This window comes from Solanum lycopersicum, chromosome 1 (genome assembly GCF_036512215.1).
Source record: "Solanum lycopersicum chromosome 1, SLM_r2.1".
Taxonomy (NCBI): domain Eukaryota; kingdom Viridiplantae; phylum Streptophyta; class Magnoliopsida; order Solanales; family Solanaceae; genus Solanum; species Solanum lycopersicum.
The window spans coordinates 86,705,762-86,722,570 of record NC_090800.1 but is presented as its reverse complement, the minus strand read 5'-3'; the positions used below and the strand labels follow the sequence as shown (position 1 = coordinate 86,722,570).

At 30.0% G+C, this 16,809-nt stretch overlaps 2 protein-coding genes and 1 long non-coding RNA gene across 4 annotated transcripts; 1 reads left to right on the top strand and 2 right to left on the bottom strand.

Annotated features, from left to right (window-relative positions):
• Positions 1 to 100: 100 nt before the first annotated feature.
• LOC101257899 (GDSL esterase/lipase At1g09390) lies at positions 101 to 5,352 on the bottom strand. Its single transcript, XM_004230288.5, has 5 exons — positions 3,003 to 5,352; positions 1,869 to 2,054; positions 1,580 to 1,740; positions 1,059 to 1,329; positions 101 to 614 (listed from the first exon to the last, which is right to left on the bottom strand). Exons 1-5 carry the CDS (start codon positions 3,268 to 3,270, stop codon positions 385 to 387), a joined length of 1,116 nt encoding a protein of 371 aa, XP_004230336.1. The 5' UTR covers positions 3,271 to 5,352; the 3' UTR covers positions 101 to 384.
• A 1,967-nt stretch (positions 5,353 to 7,319) lies between these two features.
• On the bottom strand, positions 7,320 to 10,529 carry LOC101257604 (WAT1-related protein At1g09380). Of its 2 annotated transcripts, XM_069292671.1 has the most exons (8): positions 10,087 to 10,519; positions 9,433 to 9,495; positions 8,715 to 8,831; positions 8,544 to 8,614; positions 8,368 to 8,423; positions 8,109 to 8,264; positions 7,850 to 8,001; positions 7,320 to 7,745 (listed from the first exon to the last, which is right to left on the bottom strand). In XM_069292671.1, the coding sequence occupies exons 1-8, from the start codon at positions 10,260 to 10,262 to the stop codon at positions 7,523 to 7,525; spliced, it is 1,014 nt and encodes a 337-aa protein (XP_069148772.1). In that variant the 5' UTR covers positions 10,263 to 10,519; the 3' UTR covers positions 7,320 to 7,522. The 2 variants fall into 2 exon arrangements, with proteins under 2 accessions (XP_069148772.1, XP_004230335.1); XM_004230287.5 differs by having other exon boundaries at positions 8,368 to 8,614; positions 10,087 to 10,529.
• A 1,779-nt stretch (positions 10,530 to 12,308) lies between these two features.
• On the top strand, positions 12,309 to 14,671 carry LOC138340716 (uncharacterized). The gene is made up of 2 exons (XR_011213457.1): positions 12,309 to 14,220; positions 14,365 to 14,671. It is a non-coding gene; the product is annotated as an uncharacterized lncRNA (long non-coding RNA).
• The last annotated feature ends 2,138 nt before the right edge of the window (positions 14,672 to 16,809 follow it).

The window sequence follows — 16,809 nt, the reverse complement described above, 5'->3', positions numbered from 1 at the left end:
GACTTTGAACTGTGGGTTCAGATGCATGTGGTTTTCATGGATGACATAAGCAAGAAATATTATATTTTGGATTATGTCAACTAGAAGACACATCATGATGTGAATTACTTGCAAAAGAAAAAATAAACAAAGACTTAATGGGTTTAATAATTAATATCATAAGACTTGCTTACAACATTAATTAATACATTATAGATGCCTAAAATAACAGGGAAAACTGGACTGAAAAGGGGATCGTGACTTCAAAACTAAGAGCAAAAAGTTTACCTGGCCTCTTTCTTATAACCAATCATTTTTTCTATTTTTCCAAATTAAATATTTTTCATAATACTCTGAAGCAACATATATCAATTCATGCTTGCACTTTATTCTAGCAAATGACAATCAATGGCAAAAGAAATCGAAGCCAATTCGTGGAGTGGAGTAGTCCATTGACAGTATCTTAGAAGCTATAACTCTATTAGCTGCCTCGGTATAATGAACTCCATCCCAACTTATGAACTCAGACCCTTCACTGCAAACCTGATAATCATGCTGACCGCATGTCACTCCTTTACGGTAGTTGTACGGAGGACCTCCATAGCCACAGCAAGCCATTAACGGATTTGAGAAGCCTGCAAATGTAGAATCATCATATATGAACAGTAGTATGAGTAAGCTGCCAATTATCTTCAAACAGGCTGAAGCTCTAGAGTATATACTACGTTGAATCTCTCTACATGATGGTATGAAAAGAAGAAATATAGTACTTCGGAAGTTTCCACAGAAGTGGATATCTTAGTAAATGTCACTAGTGTATAAGATAAGTGAATATTCTATATCTACTTGCCATCATCCTTGCAACATGAAGTTCTAAGACCTTTAGAATTCAGTCACGAGACGTCAAATTCTTCATTTTCTTGTTTTTTAATTTAAATTTACAAGAGCAAGGAATGTTATCTCCTCCATTTTTCCACTAATAATATCAGCCTTTCAGTACCAACTTTAGTAGATTCATTTTGAGTATCGACAACCCAAGAACTAGGAATTAAGCAAACGAGAACAGATTTTATGCTTACCATAACTGCTGGAGTTGGCTATAAGATCATATTTGATAGCATATATGTCTACATACACCATAGTAGCATCCTTCATTTCAGATCTCAACTCTTGCAACAAATGTCGAAGCCCTTCATTAAACAGTTTAGCAGCGGAGTTGTAATTTGCCAGACAGCCATGCGGATCGAGATCAGAAGAAACTTTCTGAACCAGAGTAAGTTTTTGAGGCAGGCATCCTAATGGTCCGGTGTTGTGGACCCAAAATTTTCTTCCTCCTTGAGAATATATGACCTACATTTGGAAAGTTTAATGGAATGAACAGACTGTAGAACTACCTAAAATTAAGTAAGCTAACTTTCAGCAAATCTTTGCCCTTGTGATGATGTTTAAAAAAACCTTGTGATGCCACCTTTCTTAACTAACTTTATCCTTCCCATGTTTTTTAACATAGCGAGCTACTGCTATTCTTGCACCTAATTTACTCTTTTCTTTTCGGCAGGGAAGCAAGGAAAAGTGAGCAATTAGTGATTAAAGAAATTACCTGAATTGCATTCCTGATCTCTGTAACAAAGGAGGGGATCATCTTGACTACTTCTGTGTAAGACAGGTTCTTAGCAAATGAATCGGCTAGGTCATTCTGTCCAATATCTATCATGAAAAGAGCATTTCGAAATCCTTCATCACCAACTAAATTTCCAGACCCTGAATGCAACAACATGAGACAAGTCAAATTATATTCACATTTCTGAGCACACGTTTCTTTTGTTTTTATTTGCATATTTTATCAGTAGAGTGTCAGACAGAGTATCAAAGGGAAGTGTAAGAATTACCAGCACTAACAAGTTCAATTGAGCGATCCTTGAAATGAAGGAACTGCAAGACTTGAATATTTAAGGCGAATGGTTCATACTTGGGTAGTAACCGGGATCCCGCTATAGCAAAATTTGCTCCATTCAAGAAACTAGATCCGACAGAGTCTAGGTATGGGCACAGGAACCTTGTATTAACACTTTGACCTGTGCTGACAATACTGCAATCTCAGCTCATATACATTGGTATCTCGTGATACTTGTAAAGAGTAAAATCATGCTTACATAACAAACTAGCATGTATATATACAATAACCTACACTGTGATTGCAGAAAGAAGGTCACATCACATGCTACTTCTGCAAAATAATAACTAAAAAGAAGACCAGGCACTTGGTTGATCCCCAACTAAACTGATAGATTCAATTGACAATTGAGGTCCTAATCACCTTCCACTTCAACGTTCCATAAAACATAACTCCAAATCCCTAAGCTCCACTGTAGTGTTACAGTCTTTCCTTATATGACTGAATCGCCTAGTATTTCCAATGACACTAAAGTCTAAGTAAACCATTCTCTGAAGATCATTAGTTCATTCTGGACATTGACATATTCAACCATCAATGAGTTATCAATTTTGAGTATTTTGATATTTACAAGAGTATCACATTGTAAAACAGAGTTCAGGTAAATGAAACGCCGCAGATTTTACTTTCAAATTTGCTTGTTGTACATAGTGAAGGGGAGCCTTGGAACAATAATTGAACTATCGGTCACACGTGCGAGCTGTGGAAGTTAGGGTATCTACTTCAGGTCTTCTCTAAAGATTAACAAGAAAATAGTGTATAATACGTACAACAGAGATCATAGTTTACCTAATCAAAATTTTCACTCTCAAGGATCATAAATTTTGGAAAGTAAATCTATTAATTACTACCTCAATTTGATCGCACGAACAGTTAAAGCTGCATTCACTTATGTAATCCAAAATGCTTAAAAAAAATCCATGTAGGACCCAATCAATTATTCATCACAATTCACAATATTTCACAGATATGACTCTCTACCTACCAATCAATACATGCAGTGAATCTTACACATTCATGTTATTTACTTCTCAATGTACAATTAATTAAAATGAGAAAAAGGACTTACATAGAAAATCGAGAATAAGGCGGCCATCAGAGAGACGGCCAGTTGAACGGCGGAAAAAATTTCGACCATTTGGAAGGTTAATGGGGTACCCGAGTCCGGCAACGAGTCCACCCGTATCCGAATTAGAATCACCAAAATTGAAAATGACTGGTCTATTTTTACACTGAGATTGAACTGGGTTTGAGAAAGAGGAGAGAATGAAAAAAATGAAAAGTATAATGTAAGCTGAAGCTTGTAATATGTGCGGCAAACATGAGAGGCAACCCATGTTATTTTGCTCTCATCAATTTTACTTAGTGAAGTGTTGTTAGTCACTACTCACTTCTTCTTTTAGAATTAGAACGTTGGCAGTTGCTGAAAATAATAGGGGCCATTCAGAACAATGTGTGGGTTCCACTGACATCGTAGTAGGTTGTCCCCGTTTTGTTCTTTTCCCAATGTTTAATTTAAAATACTTATTCTAACTTGTAATGAAATATAATTGTATAATTTATTTTCGATAGCTTTGTATCAACTTTTTAGAAAGGAAGTTATCTTTGCCTTTTCATCTTTACTCCATCAGCTTTAGCAGTTTTTATGTTTGGCTATATGTGGTTAGACCCACACACATGACACGACACACAGCAGTCGGCATGGCAAGTTGGATTCGTTTTCCATCCATTGTTTTCGTTTATATGGTGATAGATTCTTATATTAGTCACCTGAAGGTTTAGTCTATGTTTACATCATAATGTACCATCCAAATTTACGAATTATGAGCAACAATTTAAAGAGAAGCAAAAAGAAAGTGCATTATAAATTAGAGAAAACAAATTATGGAATAAAAGTTAATTGAATTTGCACATTCCAACTTCCTTTGTGCTGACTTTCTCTTCATGGCTCAACAAACAGCAGCTTTAGGGTTACCAGCCCATTTGTATATGTGTATTGGGCCTATCAGCCGAATCTTTTCTTTTTCTTAGCTTATGTAAATAAACACAAGTCTGATTTTATTTTATTTTTGTTCGTTAGTTCTCACTTTATATAATCTCACGATAATTGAAAATTCAAAAATTATTATACAATAATAGTATTCCTTTAACTCTACGGAAAAGAAATGATGCACAATGCTCTGACTTGTAAATTGTAGCTAGTCATGTATAACGTGAATATGCTGTCTGTTTTTTTTTTTTAAACCTCACTACACAATCTATTATTACTCTAATAAAGTAGGAAAAATAGCTATAGAATGCAATCCACATTTCCTATCGCCAAATAATTGGCACTATTTCCTTTTGCTTACTTCTTCGAGTGGTAACTAAATTGAAATGTATCTTCTCATCAATATTAAAAGCAATATAAATTTTGTCTCAGGCTTAATCAAATGATATTTCCTCATATGTCCTATCCAACTTGAAAACTAATTAATTGCTAAATTTGTCGGTTACTCCAGGAAAACTAGAGATTAATTGGGGTTTAATATGGAGCTCCTTATAATGTTGATGTGTTAATTAATGACAAGTTTTCAATGTGTTATAATTGGGGTTTGTGTCGTTCATGGCAAAGCTGCTTGGTCTCTTGACCGTAAGAGAAAGAGAACTATTGCCATCCTTTACAATGTAACAATTACTTATGAACTTATTTTTTCTATTTCAATTGGCTAATCATCACCATTCACCGCCCTTCTTAGTTGGGCTTTGCTTCGTGAAAAAGTATATATATTGGCACGTAAGTCTTAGTTTCACTTTTCGTTATTATTATTGCTTTAATTTTCTATTAAATTGCCTTCATGGTATTCGTTGATTTATTTTCGTGAATTTCAGTGTTGTAGGATTCTACGGTGTTCTTTGGGGAAAGGAGAAAGAGAAGTCGAAGGTTTGAGATAAAAACAGATCAATTGAAGCAGCCGTAATTAGGAACAAAGTGCGAATTGGAGCTGCAATTATCTTGTCAATCAAATCCTAAAATTCATACCCACTAAGTAGGCGCTTAACCACGTAATACCTTATCATATGATATCATGAAATGAAATCACCATTTGGACATGTGATATTATGCTGGTTTTATTATATTAGTCACTACCACACATCTGTGGAAAAACTGTTGGGACACACTTAAAAAGATAAAACGGATACCAGATTACAAGGACACTAATGCAAGAAAAGGAACATCATTTCACGTGACGATGGGGCCCAGAAGTGTACCCGGCCAAGATGATAAGATTCCTTTTACATTTGAAATCCGAAATTTGAAGTCCGAGGATCTCTATAAAAGCAGGCATTATCAAGAAAAGAAAGGCAAGGCGAAGAAAATCACTACCAGAAAATTCCCAAATCTTCAAAAAAAACCCTTCCTCTTTAAATCTATAAAAAAAAAAAAAAATTCAATTCTTTGTTTAAAAGTTTGTGTAAAATTATTTTGAAAGCTTTTCAGATTTTCCAAAAGGAAAACTTTACTCTGTTCTATATATATAATTCTTTTTTTTTTTAAATTTTTTATGGAGAAACAAATATTTGGACCAAATGATAGTTTCTGATCATGAATCCATTAACTCTAGACATGAGGATTGGGATCTAGTGATGGGCTGTTTGCCACAGATCTATTACAATGGAACATTCATATCAATTATAGCCATCATTCGTATCAATTATTATTTTTCAACTAACTATCGCCATCAATCACTATTGTTAGTTAGTATTGTCAGTCATCACTTATCATCACGGTTTATCATAATCTCCAATCAACAAACATAATCATCATCGCTAATTATCATCATTCTCAATTATCATATAATTTTTTAATATAATATAATAGATTAATTTAATATTTTAATAAATTATATATATTTATAAATTTTAAATTTAAGAAAGATGTTATATATTTAAATATTAAAATAACAATTAATTTTAATATTTTTATATTCATATTCGTATGGTGTGAAATTCTCTTTCTTAATCAGCGGATAAGGTGCATGATGCTTGCTTAGTGCTACGCCCAAGGGGGATTCTAATGTTTGATGATTCATAAAAGAAGTGCACGTTGACTGTTTTTTCTTTTTTTAAAACACTCATTCACCTGATAACACCAGCCAATAATAAAAATATATTGAAGGACATATCTTTTAATTTTACCACTAATCATATAAGTGGAGTCAAGGTATAACGCTTTGACAAAAAACCCAGTCAAGATAATGCTTGATAATAAACAATTTTAAAAAATGTAAAAAGGAGAATTCGACCAGTGTTTAATAATGGACCATATATCCTAAAAATAATGTCTTATGTTTGCATAATGGAGAAAACGCTAAAGCTACGTAATTTAAACTTTCTTAGGGATCTAAAGTTTGTTTTCAATAATACTAATCATTTTATCAACGATAAAAAAAAATTAAAGTTATGTAATCGTATTCTTTTTAAGATGAGCTAAAAAAAAAGTATGTCACATAAAGCATAATACAAATACTCATTTAAAATCTTGCACGTCTATTATTTCCTTTGATTAAATGAAAATCTTAGTCTCAAAATATGGTTTTTTTCAAAAGGATTCCCTACTATAATTATATTGGTCGCAAGAACTAAAAGTTAAAATTAAAGGCTATTCAAGTGTTTGATTAAAGTTATAAAAAGGAAACCACTTAAAGGCAAGAACATGAGTGAAGCAATTAAATACTCCATATATATATATGAAGTGTCTGTACCAGAAAAAGAAAAAAGAAAAAGAAAACGATTGCAGTTGAAGTGATAAAAAGAAGGTGGAGTAAGCAATAATACAATGCATTATAGTACCAGTTACAACCAAAAGAGCAAATGCAAGATGTACGAAAAAAAATGAAAAAAAGGAGTGGCAGGCAAAAAGTGTGTATTATTATTCTAAATTCTTGGGAAATAAAATGTTTTTAAGTTTTAAAAGTTGGTAGTTCACGAGAAAATGGTAACACACTACTTAAAGTAATATACCTTAAATCCTAACATTATTTTTGTTCCACTAATTAAATTGCATGATTAGTTGATACGTCTCGTAATTGAATTAGTAAATTTCGTTTGTAATATGTGAGAAAAAAAATTAGATAACATAAAGTGATAATAATGCATTGGACTTTATATTAGTCATTAAGTTTCACTTTATATAGTGTTAATAATGCATTGGACTTTATATTAGACATAAGTTTCACTTTATATGATAGTAATTAATTATCCGACATATATATTATATAAATAGTGGTTTATAATTTACTAAACAAAATCAAATAGTCGATATGATCGAACATTAATCAAAATAAAATTACGATTGAACCCTAGAACAATTTCTTCTAGGGTTATGAAAGAAAGATTTGCAACATAAGTAGCAAATATACGATTATATATATATTTAATAAAGAAGAGAGAGATACTTTCATATATTAATTCTACAATTTATTTTATTAAAAACAAAAGCCTCAATGGAAAAAAAATGACTAAATAACCTTATCCATTTATTAGGAATTGATTAGTTTCATATTTATTCCAAGTGGTATCCCAATTTTTTTTTGACTGCACAATCAATCATAGTTCAGTTTTGGATTTTGTGATCTGCTTCATATTATTATTGTTATTATCCTTGGGATTCTGAGTTAATTGCAATTCCAAATCAACTTGTAATTTAGTGGATAATTGCTTCTTCTCTTTTGTTAATTCTAGTACATCAATATCCTCTGCACTTGTCTCCATCTTTTTGCCCCACAAAAAGCCGTACATCCCAGCCACGACGATAATCGACCCTAAAACTCTGATATTTTTCGAAAAAAAGAAAAAAAGTTAATATTTTACTTAGAAATTATAATTAATTTCACATTAAGGAAAAAAAAAGTGTTAGGCTATATATATACTTACACGCCAAGGTATAATTTCTCACGAAGCAAAATCCAACTAAGAAATGCAGAAATAACTAAGAACAAAGGATTGAACATCGAGACGTATAAGGGCCCTTTTTTCTCAATACACCACGAGCTCAGGAAATATGTAAATGACGTAGCCATAGCTCCCTGTAATCAACATAAAACATCATCATGAGCAAATTAATAATCGTGTATATATATATATATATACATACTTTTTAATAAATATTTAAAAAGCATTTAAAAAATCGTACATTATAGACAACTGAAACAGCTCTAATAGGATTTAATTTCCATTCAGAAAGTTTTGGAACGACACAAAAGCCGATGATAACACACTCCACACTTGCCATTAGGCACATCAACGTTGTGCTTGTATATGGTGCTGCATACTTCTCGTTTACCCTTGCCTAATTAATCCCCAAAAAAAAAAATCGTGTAAAGAGTTATTTACGCTAAATCAATAAATGCAAGATCGATATTATAGTAACAGAGAGTAAACAGCGAAATTACCTGAATAATTAACCAAATGGCATAAGTGAGACTGGAGACTATAAGTAGAAAAGGTCCTAAAAAGAAATTAGAATTAGCAGAATTGACATCTTTGCTTGTATTTTCTGCATATTTCCAGTGAAATCCTAATTGACCAATAACAACTTTTCCATGATATAATGACAATAACATTGCACCTCCAACACATATTATTGTACCCCAAAACTTAGTTTGTCCTGCTATACTTCTTAATCCCAATTTTTCAATCCTGCACCCACAAAAAATTAAAATTATTTACAGCCATTAATTATCATGTTTCAATTTGATATTTTTACTTTTGAATATTCGTAGAGAAAATAATTAATTACCCCAAGGGTACAGCTATGATAAAGGTGAAAGCTGGGATTAGATTATCAATAGCGGAAACAATTGTTGGAGTTGAATTCTTTAGCCCGATGAAATATATGTTTTGGTTCGCTGTTATCCTGTATATATTACCATAAGAAAACAAAAGGTTAGAATTGGTGATACTATCTAAAATAAATTCGATATTTATAAAAATTACTATTTGTAATAGAATATCATTTTTTATAACAATCAAGTTCTCTTTATAGCTGATTTTTCTTGTTATATTTTAACCCGAAATTTACATCAATGATTTCTATAACTCACTCACTCAAATATTAACTGATTTTAAGTCACTATTTCCCACATTTTTGTCTCTAGACATTGAAGTTCATAATAAAGGATCAAGAATAACCCTAATCTATTAGAAAATGTTTTAAAATATCTTTCATTCATCTTTTGGTCTAGAAATACCTTCCACCTTTGCTTTTGATTCAAACTACTTCTCCTTCCACATTTCGGTCTAAAAACACCATCAATTAAAATTAAATTTATTTTTTTAAGCTAATATTAAGGATTTTAGATATGATCAGCAATAGTAAATAAGAAGAAAAAAAGTTAATGTTTCTTTTTCAAAATTTCGTGATTGGTGTCCTTATTTTGGATCAGTGATTGTAAATAGCTAGGGGAAAAAAGAGTGTTACACTATACATGTTTTTGAACGGAAAAGAAAATACTTACCCGAAAATAGAACACAAAAATATCTGAAAAAGTACAGAACATGTCATCTTGGGTCTAGTTTTCCTGTCAATGTGACGAAATAAAACGATTTAAGAAAAGAAAAAACTGAATCGAGAGATAATGATAATTGAAACAAACATTTTATGCCAGAATTATTATAATTTCAAAGTTCGCACTTGAAATTTCTAATTAAGTAATTAACCCCTCTTATATTAGTATAAACTAAGGTCATCTAGTAATTAGAGTCACTGCTACTTATATCTTACTCTGTATTGGAAAAAAATATTATTTTGTTAATCAATTATCCTTCGAAAAATATCTTGATTTAATTAAAAGAGTACTATTTGCTCTAAAACAATTTTTTTTTTAATAAACAGTCACGCGATCGCAATAACTTGGATGCGGAAAAAATGTCCCCTGAAAAGGGTATGATTGTCAAAAGCATACATAGACATTGATGAAGTAGCTACCGTACATTACTTTCTCAAGTCAATTGAATTGCTTAAACTCTTTCAAATGACCAAAATACCCTCAATAGTAAATTTAGATCACAAAAGCACACATATTGACCTGTGGCTTACATATATTAGTGATACTATAATACTGAATACTCTTATCTTTTAGAAGTTGGTAAGTGGGAAGAAGAATACATACCTCTCTAAGAAGAAAGCAAATGGAGCAATGGAGATAGTGGCAAAAATAGGCCTATAAGCTGATTGAACGAAAGCATTCATGCCACCATCCATCACTAATTTCGATATTATTATCATTCCGGCATATGCAACTTGTACAATCACCATTATCATAAAAACCATCAATTCGTTCCCCATTATCTTTTTTTTTTATATTAGCGCGCGCGTAAATTGGTTAAAATGGGGATATATAAATAGGTGAAGTGAAATGGTAATTTGTATTTGATAATATTAGCGCATATTGGAACTATATATAGAGTGACCAATTGCTATATATATAGTAGAAAAAATATTGCAACCATGAGGAAGATGGATTTTGATGGATTATAAAAGGAGACGTAAATGTTGGATATATACATTTGCCATCATAAAAAGTTTGATAAAAATTTCAAAGTGTTTAAAATTATCCCACAAAAAGGGACTTTTATGTCTAAATTAATGTTTAATTTTTAATTTATGTGGACCATGCTAAACATAGAGAAATTTATGTGTTTTTAGTGGAGTTATGGTTTCCAAATCATGATAAGTATGCTTTTTTTTTTGTCTGATTTCTTATCGTGACTCTTGAGAGATAAAGATAAAGTTCTTTGAAATTCATACCAATAGAAAGACCAAGATGAATTATTTTTTTTAATCTCCGGTAGGTTTGCTTTTGATGATTTTGCGTGAAAGTCTTTGCAAGATCGATGATGATTTAATTTTCATCCATAAAAAAATTATCGCTCTCCTAATTTACATAGTATAAATTAAGAGTGTACATGATCAGGTTAGCTCATATTTTTTAAATATTAAATTAAATTATTTGTGTCAGATATTTGAATTATATAAATCAAATCAAACTAATAAATTTGAGTTTTTCAATTTCGGATTTTTTGGATTTTTCAAAAATATACTTATCAAAATACAACTATCTAAGGTTTATCTTAAGAAAATAACACAAAATATGATATGATTAATGACAATAAAATATCAAACAAAAAAATAATAATGAAATCTCGTAAAACAAATATTGCAAATTAATAAGTCATTGTGAAAATGATCATAATTTAAGAGTACTAAATCATGCTAAAATAAGTTCAATAAGTGTTAGTTACATGACTAAATATTAATGGAAATTAAAAGTAAATTATATATTTTAATTGTCTAAACCTATATAAAACTAAGAACAAATATTTAATATTATTATTATTATTTTTCTTTTTCCATTAGTATTAACAGGATTTCGATTCAAGCTTTATTATAACTACCATTATATATGGATTATAATATTTATTGGACCATTAAGATTTAAGAATCGTAACTTTCAAACATGAAATATATTAAAAGATAAAAACTATGAAAAAGTATGATAAATATTTAAAAATTATATTCAAGTAAATATTTTTACGTATAAAATAAAATTTTAAAATTATAATATTATATATACAATATCGAGTTTGTTTGATCTCAAATTGTTTCTTTTGAATTGAAATCAAACCAATTCAAATATATTAAAAAAAAATTCAATATCAAACAAAGTCAAATCAAATTACTAATTAAACTTTTTTTTCTATTTGACACGATTTTCAATTTAATTTGTACACCCCTAGTGCAAGTGCTTGGTCTGTTTTAGACCTAGGCTCGTAAAGGTTAATTATCCGAGCTAAGTTAGATTAAATTCCAACAGCTATTGCATAAAGAGAAATTGATGAGAGTTATATTTCTTAAAAAGAGAGAAATTATATTTGCTTGAAGAAAGTTTGTTTTTTTGTTGAATGTTTTTTTGGTAAAATAATTGTTTTACCAAAGCATAGCTTTTAGGCCGATGCTTTTTAGATCTTATAAATTTGGTCACCTACAAAGAAACAAATGGACGTTGAGTAGGCGCACTAAAGAATTTGTGGGGTTCCCCAACTGATTGCAAGTGAAATTATTCACTCATGATTTTCTCTTTTAGGAATTAAACCACATGATATTACTCCCTCAGTAAATTTTTATTTATTAACAATATAAAAAATAAACATATATTAGTTAATATAGAGGTGTTAAATGGATGCATTCATAGAAATCAAATTAGTTCATGACCCGTTTAAGTTACTTAAGAGAGTTCGAAACCTAAAGGTATAAAATATTAACAAAAATTTTAAAATGGTATATAAAATTTTATATTAATCAAAATGATAAAATCGCTAGAACAACAGCGATTTACTCTGCAGTGATTTTGCAAAATGTGATTTTTTTTTCTAAAAAAAAATTCAAATCGCTACCTTGACAACGATTTTCAAATAGCAGCGATTTTCATTTTTTTAATTTTTTTTTTTAGAAAATCATTTTTTTAAAAAAAAAATTGCAGCAATTTTCAAGTTTTTTATTTTATTTTTTAAAAATTGAAAGTCGCAACGATTTAAAAAAAAACTTGAAAATCGCTTCCTAGGCAATGATTTTCTTTAATTTTTTCTTTTAAATAAAAATCGCTACGTAGGCAGCGATTTTATTTTTTACGGTGGAGTAAATCGCTGTTGTTTTTTACAGAGTAAACTCCTTCATTTCTGCAAATTACTAAAACTCCCAATGAGTAAATCACAGTTCATAGACATTAGAATATCCTAATGCGCTGAATAAATAAATGGATCACATATTTTTGTTGAAGAAGAAAAAAACTGAAGATTAAAACATGTCAAAAGTATCAGATCAACGCACTTGATTAATCTATCTGCAATAAGTGTTGATGAAGAAGAAAGCTGAAGATTGAAACATGTTGAAGATAGGTCAGTCAACTGCTCTGGACCTGTTCCATGTTAGTTTCTTTCTTCTTCAACAATTTTTATATATTTTTCTTATACTTTTATTTTTTTGTGTGATTACTTGTTATTACATATAAATACTTAAATACACATAATTTTACAGTACTAATTCAGTAAACCAACTTCAGTAGTAACTCACAATTCTTTGACAAAATCGCCGACATGGTATAAAGTACAGACCTTGTACAAACTTTTCCAGTCGATCATGAGATTTTTCGTAAAATATAAAAAAAAAATTGAATTTTTTAAATATATTATTATAAAGTGAAGAAAAGTGAAATCACAATATGAATTTTCAATTTATACTTTTTAGAACATAATTTAAAGTTAAATTAAAATATGTGCAGTTTCCATATGCAACCATTTATTTGAATAAAAAAGTTAAAATCAAGCTTCCAAATCCTACATCATAATGTCTAGTTTTTCCAATTATTGAATAAAAGACCATTGAAAGATAGTAGTAGATGAAATAATTGATCAATTGTTTAAGTGGAATTTGACTCCCTAACGTCACGTCACAAAAAGGGACAAAATAATTAACATTTGTTGCGAAAGAGGTTTAACAAGCAGAGAAATAATAAGGGCCTTTTAAGCATTCTGCTTTATATTATAACTCACGAAAAATTATCTATCTGCACATTCTTATACGTGAATTCAGGTATAGTAATATTCAGAGTACTCAAAAAAGTACCAATACTTACTTGACACTAAAAACCAGACGATGTGTTATGATTAGGAATGAAATATCACTCGATCTCATATATATATATATATATATAGCGGTTATTCGAAAAATGCATTGAGGTACTGCAGTTGACAGATATGTATAATGGAGTTTTGCTCGGTGATGTATTGGGCTTTAGGTCACACGTTTTTGGGCTTACGATCAGCTGGATATGTTAGCTTCGAGCCCAATAATTTTTCAAAATGGGATAATTTGGACAGACCCGAGATTTTCCTGTTATAAGCTTCTCGTGATGTTTGACATTACAAGGTGGGTTCCGAAAAATTACTTAACTAAATTTCTTTATTTATCTTAATATTCGTTTATTCCTACTTATTATAAAAAAAATTAATTTTTTTTTACTTTCCTCAATTAATAAAATCTGTAAGATACATAAATATCTTTTACCTTTTGTACAGTCAATATCCAATCCTATTTTTCTGCCAACACTCAGGTTTTCCATTACCAATTACACTCTTTAATTTTATTCCTAAAATCTCTTCCCATCTTTAGCAGTTTCAAATTTCAAATCAATTTGATTTTCAGTAGGAGTCTCTCTCAAGTATTTCAATTTCTAAGTTTTAAATAGGTAAGAATTTTATTCTCCATTGTTGTTTTCTTCGTGCTTTTTACTGATTCATATGGAACAGGGTCCATCTCATAGTATTGATTTTTCTAATACTAATTTTAATCGTATATATGATTCTGATGATGAAATGTGGGCCGAGAACAGATCCAAGCGATTGCATGACTCATTAACGATGAAGAACAAGATTGTTGTCAAGCCAAAGAAAAATATTGGAGAAATCCCAAAAAAGGGGCGAAGAAAAGTGACATATATTGTTTCCCAACCCACACTTCCTAAGGTATGTATTTAAACAAACTTTTATTTTTTTTATGTTTTTGTTATGGTGTCGGTTGTGTTTGGACAGAAAGGTTGAATACATCAATAGTGAAGATACATTACTTATCAATTCAATGTTTTCATAGTATGTTTAGAACAATATCGATTTAAAATGGTTGATTTTGTGTTTTCTTGATATATTAAACCCCTCATTTTACATTGTTGCATGTGTTTGTGAAATCGAATTAAAAGTCATTTAACAATGAAGACAAATTCACTAATTTCAAATTCAATAAAAGCATCATGTATGTACAGTTTTTAAGGTGCATCATATGCATAAATTGCTCAATTAATGTATCATTTGTTGATGTTACGTGTTTTTTTTTACAGTTTTTGTTTGTCAGTGCATATGATGTATCATATACATCATATAACTCAAGTGTCTTATACATATAGTAATTAGTATTTGTGAATGAATGTATACGATGTATCATATACATTATAATTCAAGTGTCTTATACATATATGTAATTGGTATATGTGAATGAAATTCATGTACAATATATTTATTAGTTATTCATGTATCTTATGCATTTCACAACGTGTTTGATATGATATCATTATAAAATCATGATGTATTTGCTGAATTTACAAATTATATTCAATGTTTCATTCACTCTTCATTACAACATATGTTTGAGATTATACAAGTACAATTTTTTTTTTGTATAAACAGGGCATGAATTATGTTATCAAAAAAATATCAGCATATCCATTAAGGCTTGGAGCAACGTTCAATTATGATTTGTGAATGAAATCAAAAAGTTCATAAAGGATGAAGGCGTTGAGATTTTCAAGAATATAATTTTTGGACCATATTTGAACATTCCAAAATGTAATTTCCAGGGTCAGATTACTAAGTATTTGTTGTTGAAGGTACAACAGGAAAACAAAGATGTATTGCATGTTTGTCATGCTAATGAAAATATATTGCAGTTTAGTATAAAGGAATTCACTATTGTAACTTGCCTTAAATGCAAAGGAAATGTTAAGGATTTTTCATATTCTTTCACTCCGATAATCAAGCGACTATTGGTTATACCTGCAGGACAATCAGGGAAATATTTTTGTAATAACCGGCTTGGAGTGGAATTCAAATGAAAAATCCTTAACATTTCCTTTGCATTTATGGCCATTTATAATGACGAATTCCTACTAAATTGCATTACATTTCCATTAGCATGACGAACATGCAATACATCTTTGTTTTCCTGTTGCACCTCCAACAACAACAAACACTTAGTAATCTGACTCTGAAAATTACATTTTGGAATGTTCAGATATGATTCAAAAATTGTATTCTTGAACATTTCCACGTCTTCATCCTTTATGGACTTTTTAATTTCACTCCCAAAATCAAAATTGAACGTTACTCCAAACCTCAATGGATGTGCTGGTATTTTTTTATGACATAATTCATGCCCTGTTTATAGAAAAAATAAAATATAAAATTGTAATTGTCTAATCTCAAACATTTGTTGTAATGGAGAGTGAATGATACGTTGAATGTTAAAGTTGTTCATAACTAATGTGTCCGCCATAATAAAGAATATAACCATTTTTTTACAAATGTTTTATGTATCACATAATAAGATTTATCAATACACATGTAAATCAGTTGTCAATATTATTGATCATAATAATTTCATCAAACACTGACAAACTTATCACAACGAAACATATACTAATTAGACTTATGTATTAAACACAATAGCAACAAGAATTGTACTAAATATATGCAAAATCTAAAGAAAAACAATCAAATTAGAGAGAAAACATTTCAATACCTTTTTTATCGGATCTTCTCACTCAAATATTGAAGTTGTTCTTTATTTTATATTTAGTCATTACAGCAATGAGTGTTTCTTTATCTTTATACAACTGCTCCGTCTTCACATCACTATTGGAATCAGTTATTTAATTTCTAGCATTTAATTCTGGCATATAATCAAAGTCACATATTCTCGATCCGACCAAACCAATAGTTTCAGTATCTCTTTCGGTACCTTCCACGCATACGATTTCCACAAATGAACAATAAAAATTATTTATCTCCCCAACAATTTTTATCAGTTTTATCAATACAAAGCGGATACATACCAATTCCAGACGAATTTCTTTTTACTTCCAAATAAAGTTTCACACCCATGTCATTCTTGATTTTCAATGGACATGAGTTCCCTCTATAATGTATCGGATTTCAATATTTTTTGTAACACTGTCGATCTCCAGCTCTGTTACAAAAATGATTTCAGATTTACAAATGAAATGGAT

Excerpts from the sequence above, each read along its gene's own strand:
- LOC101257899 (XM_004230288.5), bottom strand. The coding sequence starts at position 3,270 with ATGGGTTGCCTCTCATGTTTGCCGCACATATTACAAGCTTCAGCTTAC. Across the intron at positions 2,055-3,002 it reads CCTTATTCTCGATTTTCTAT|GTCAAAGTGTTAATACAAGG; the intron begins GTAAGTCCTTTT and ends TTGTCAGCACAG. Across the intron at positions 1,330-1,579 it reads AGATCAGGAATGCAATTCAG|GTCATATATTCTCAAGGAGG; the intron begins GTAATTTCTTTA and ends TTCCAAATGTAG.
- LOC101257604 (XM_004230287.5), bottom strand. The coding sequence starts at position 10,262 with ATGGGGAACGAATTGATGGTTTTTATGATAATGGTGATTGTACAAGTT. Across the intron at positions 8,615-8,714 it reads ATCATAGCTGTACCCTTGGG|GATTGAAAAATTGGGATTAA; the intron begins GTAATTAATTAT and ends TTGTGGGTGCAG. Across the intron at positions 8,002-8,108 it reads CTGTTTCAGTTGTCTATAAT|GGAGCTATGGCTACGTCATT; the intron begins GTACGATTTTTT and ends TGTTGATTACAG.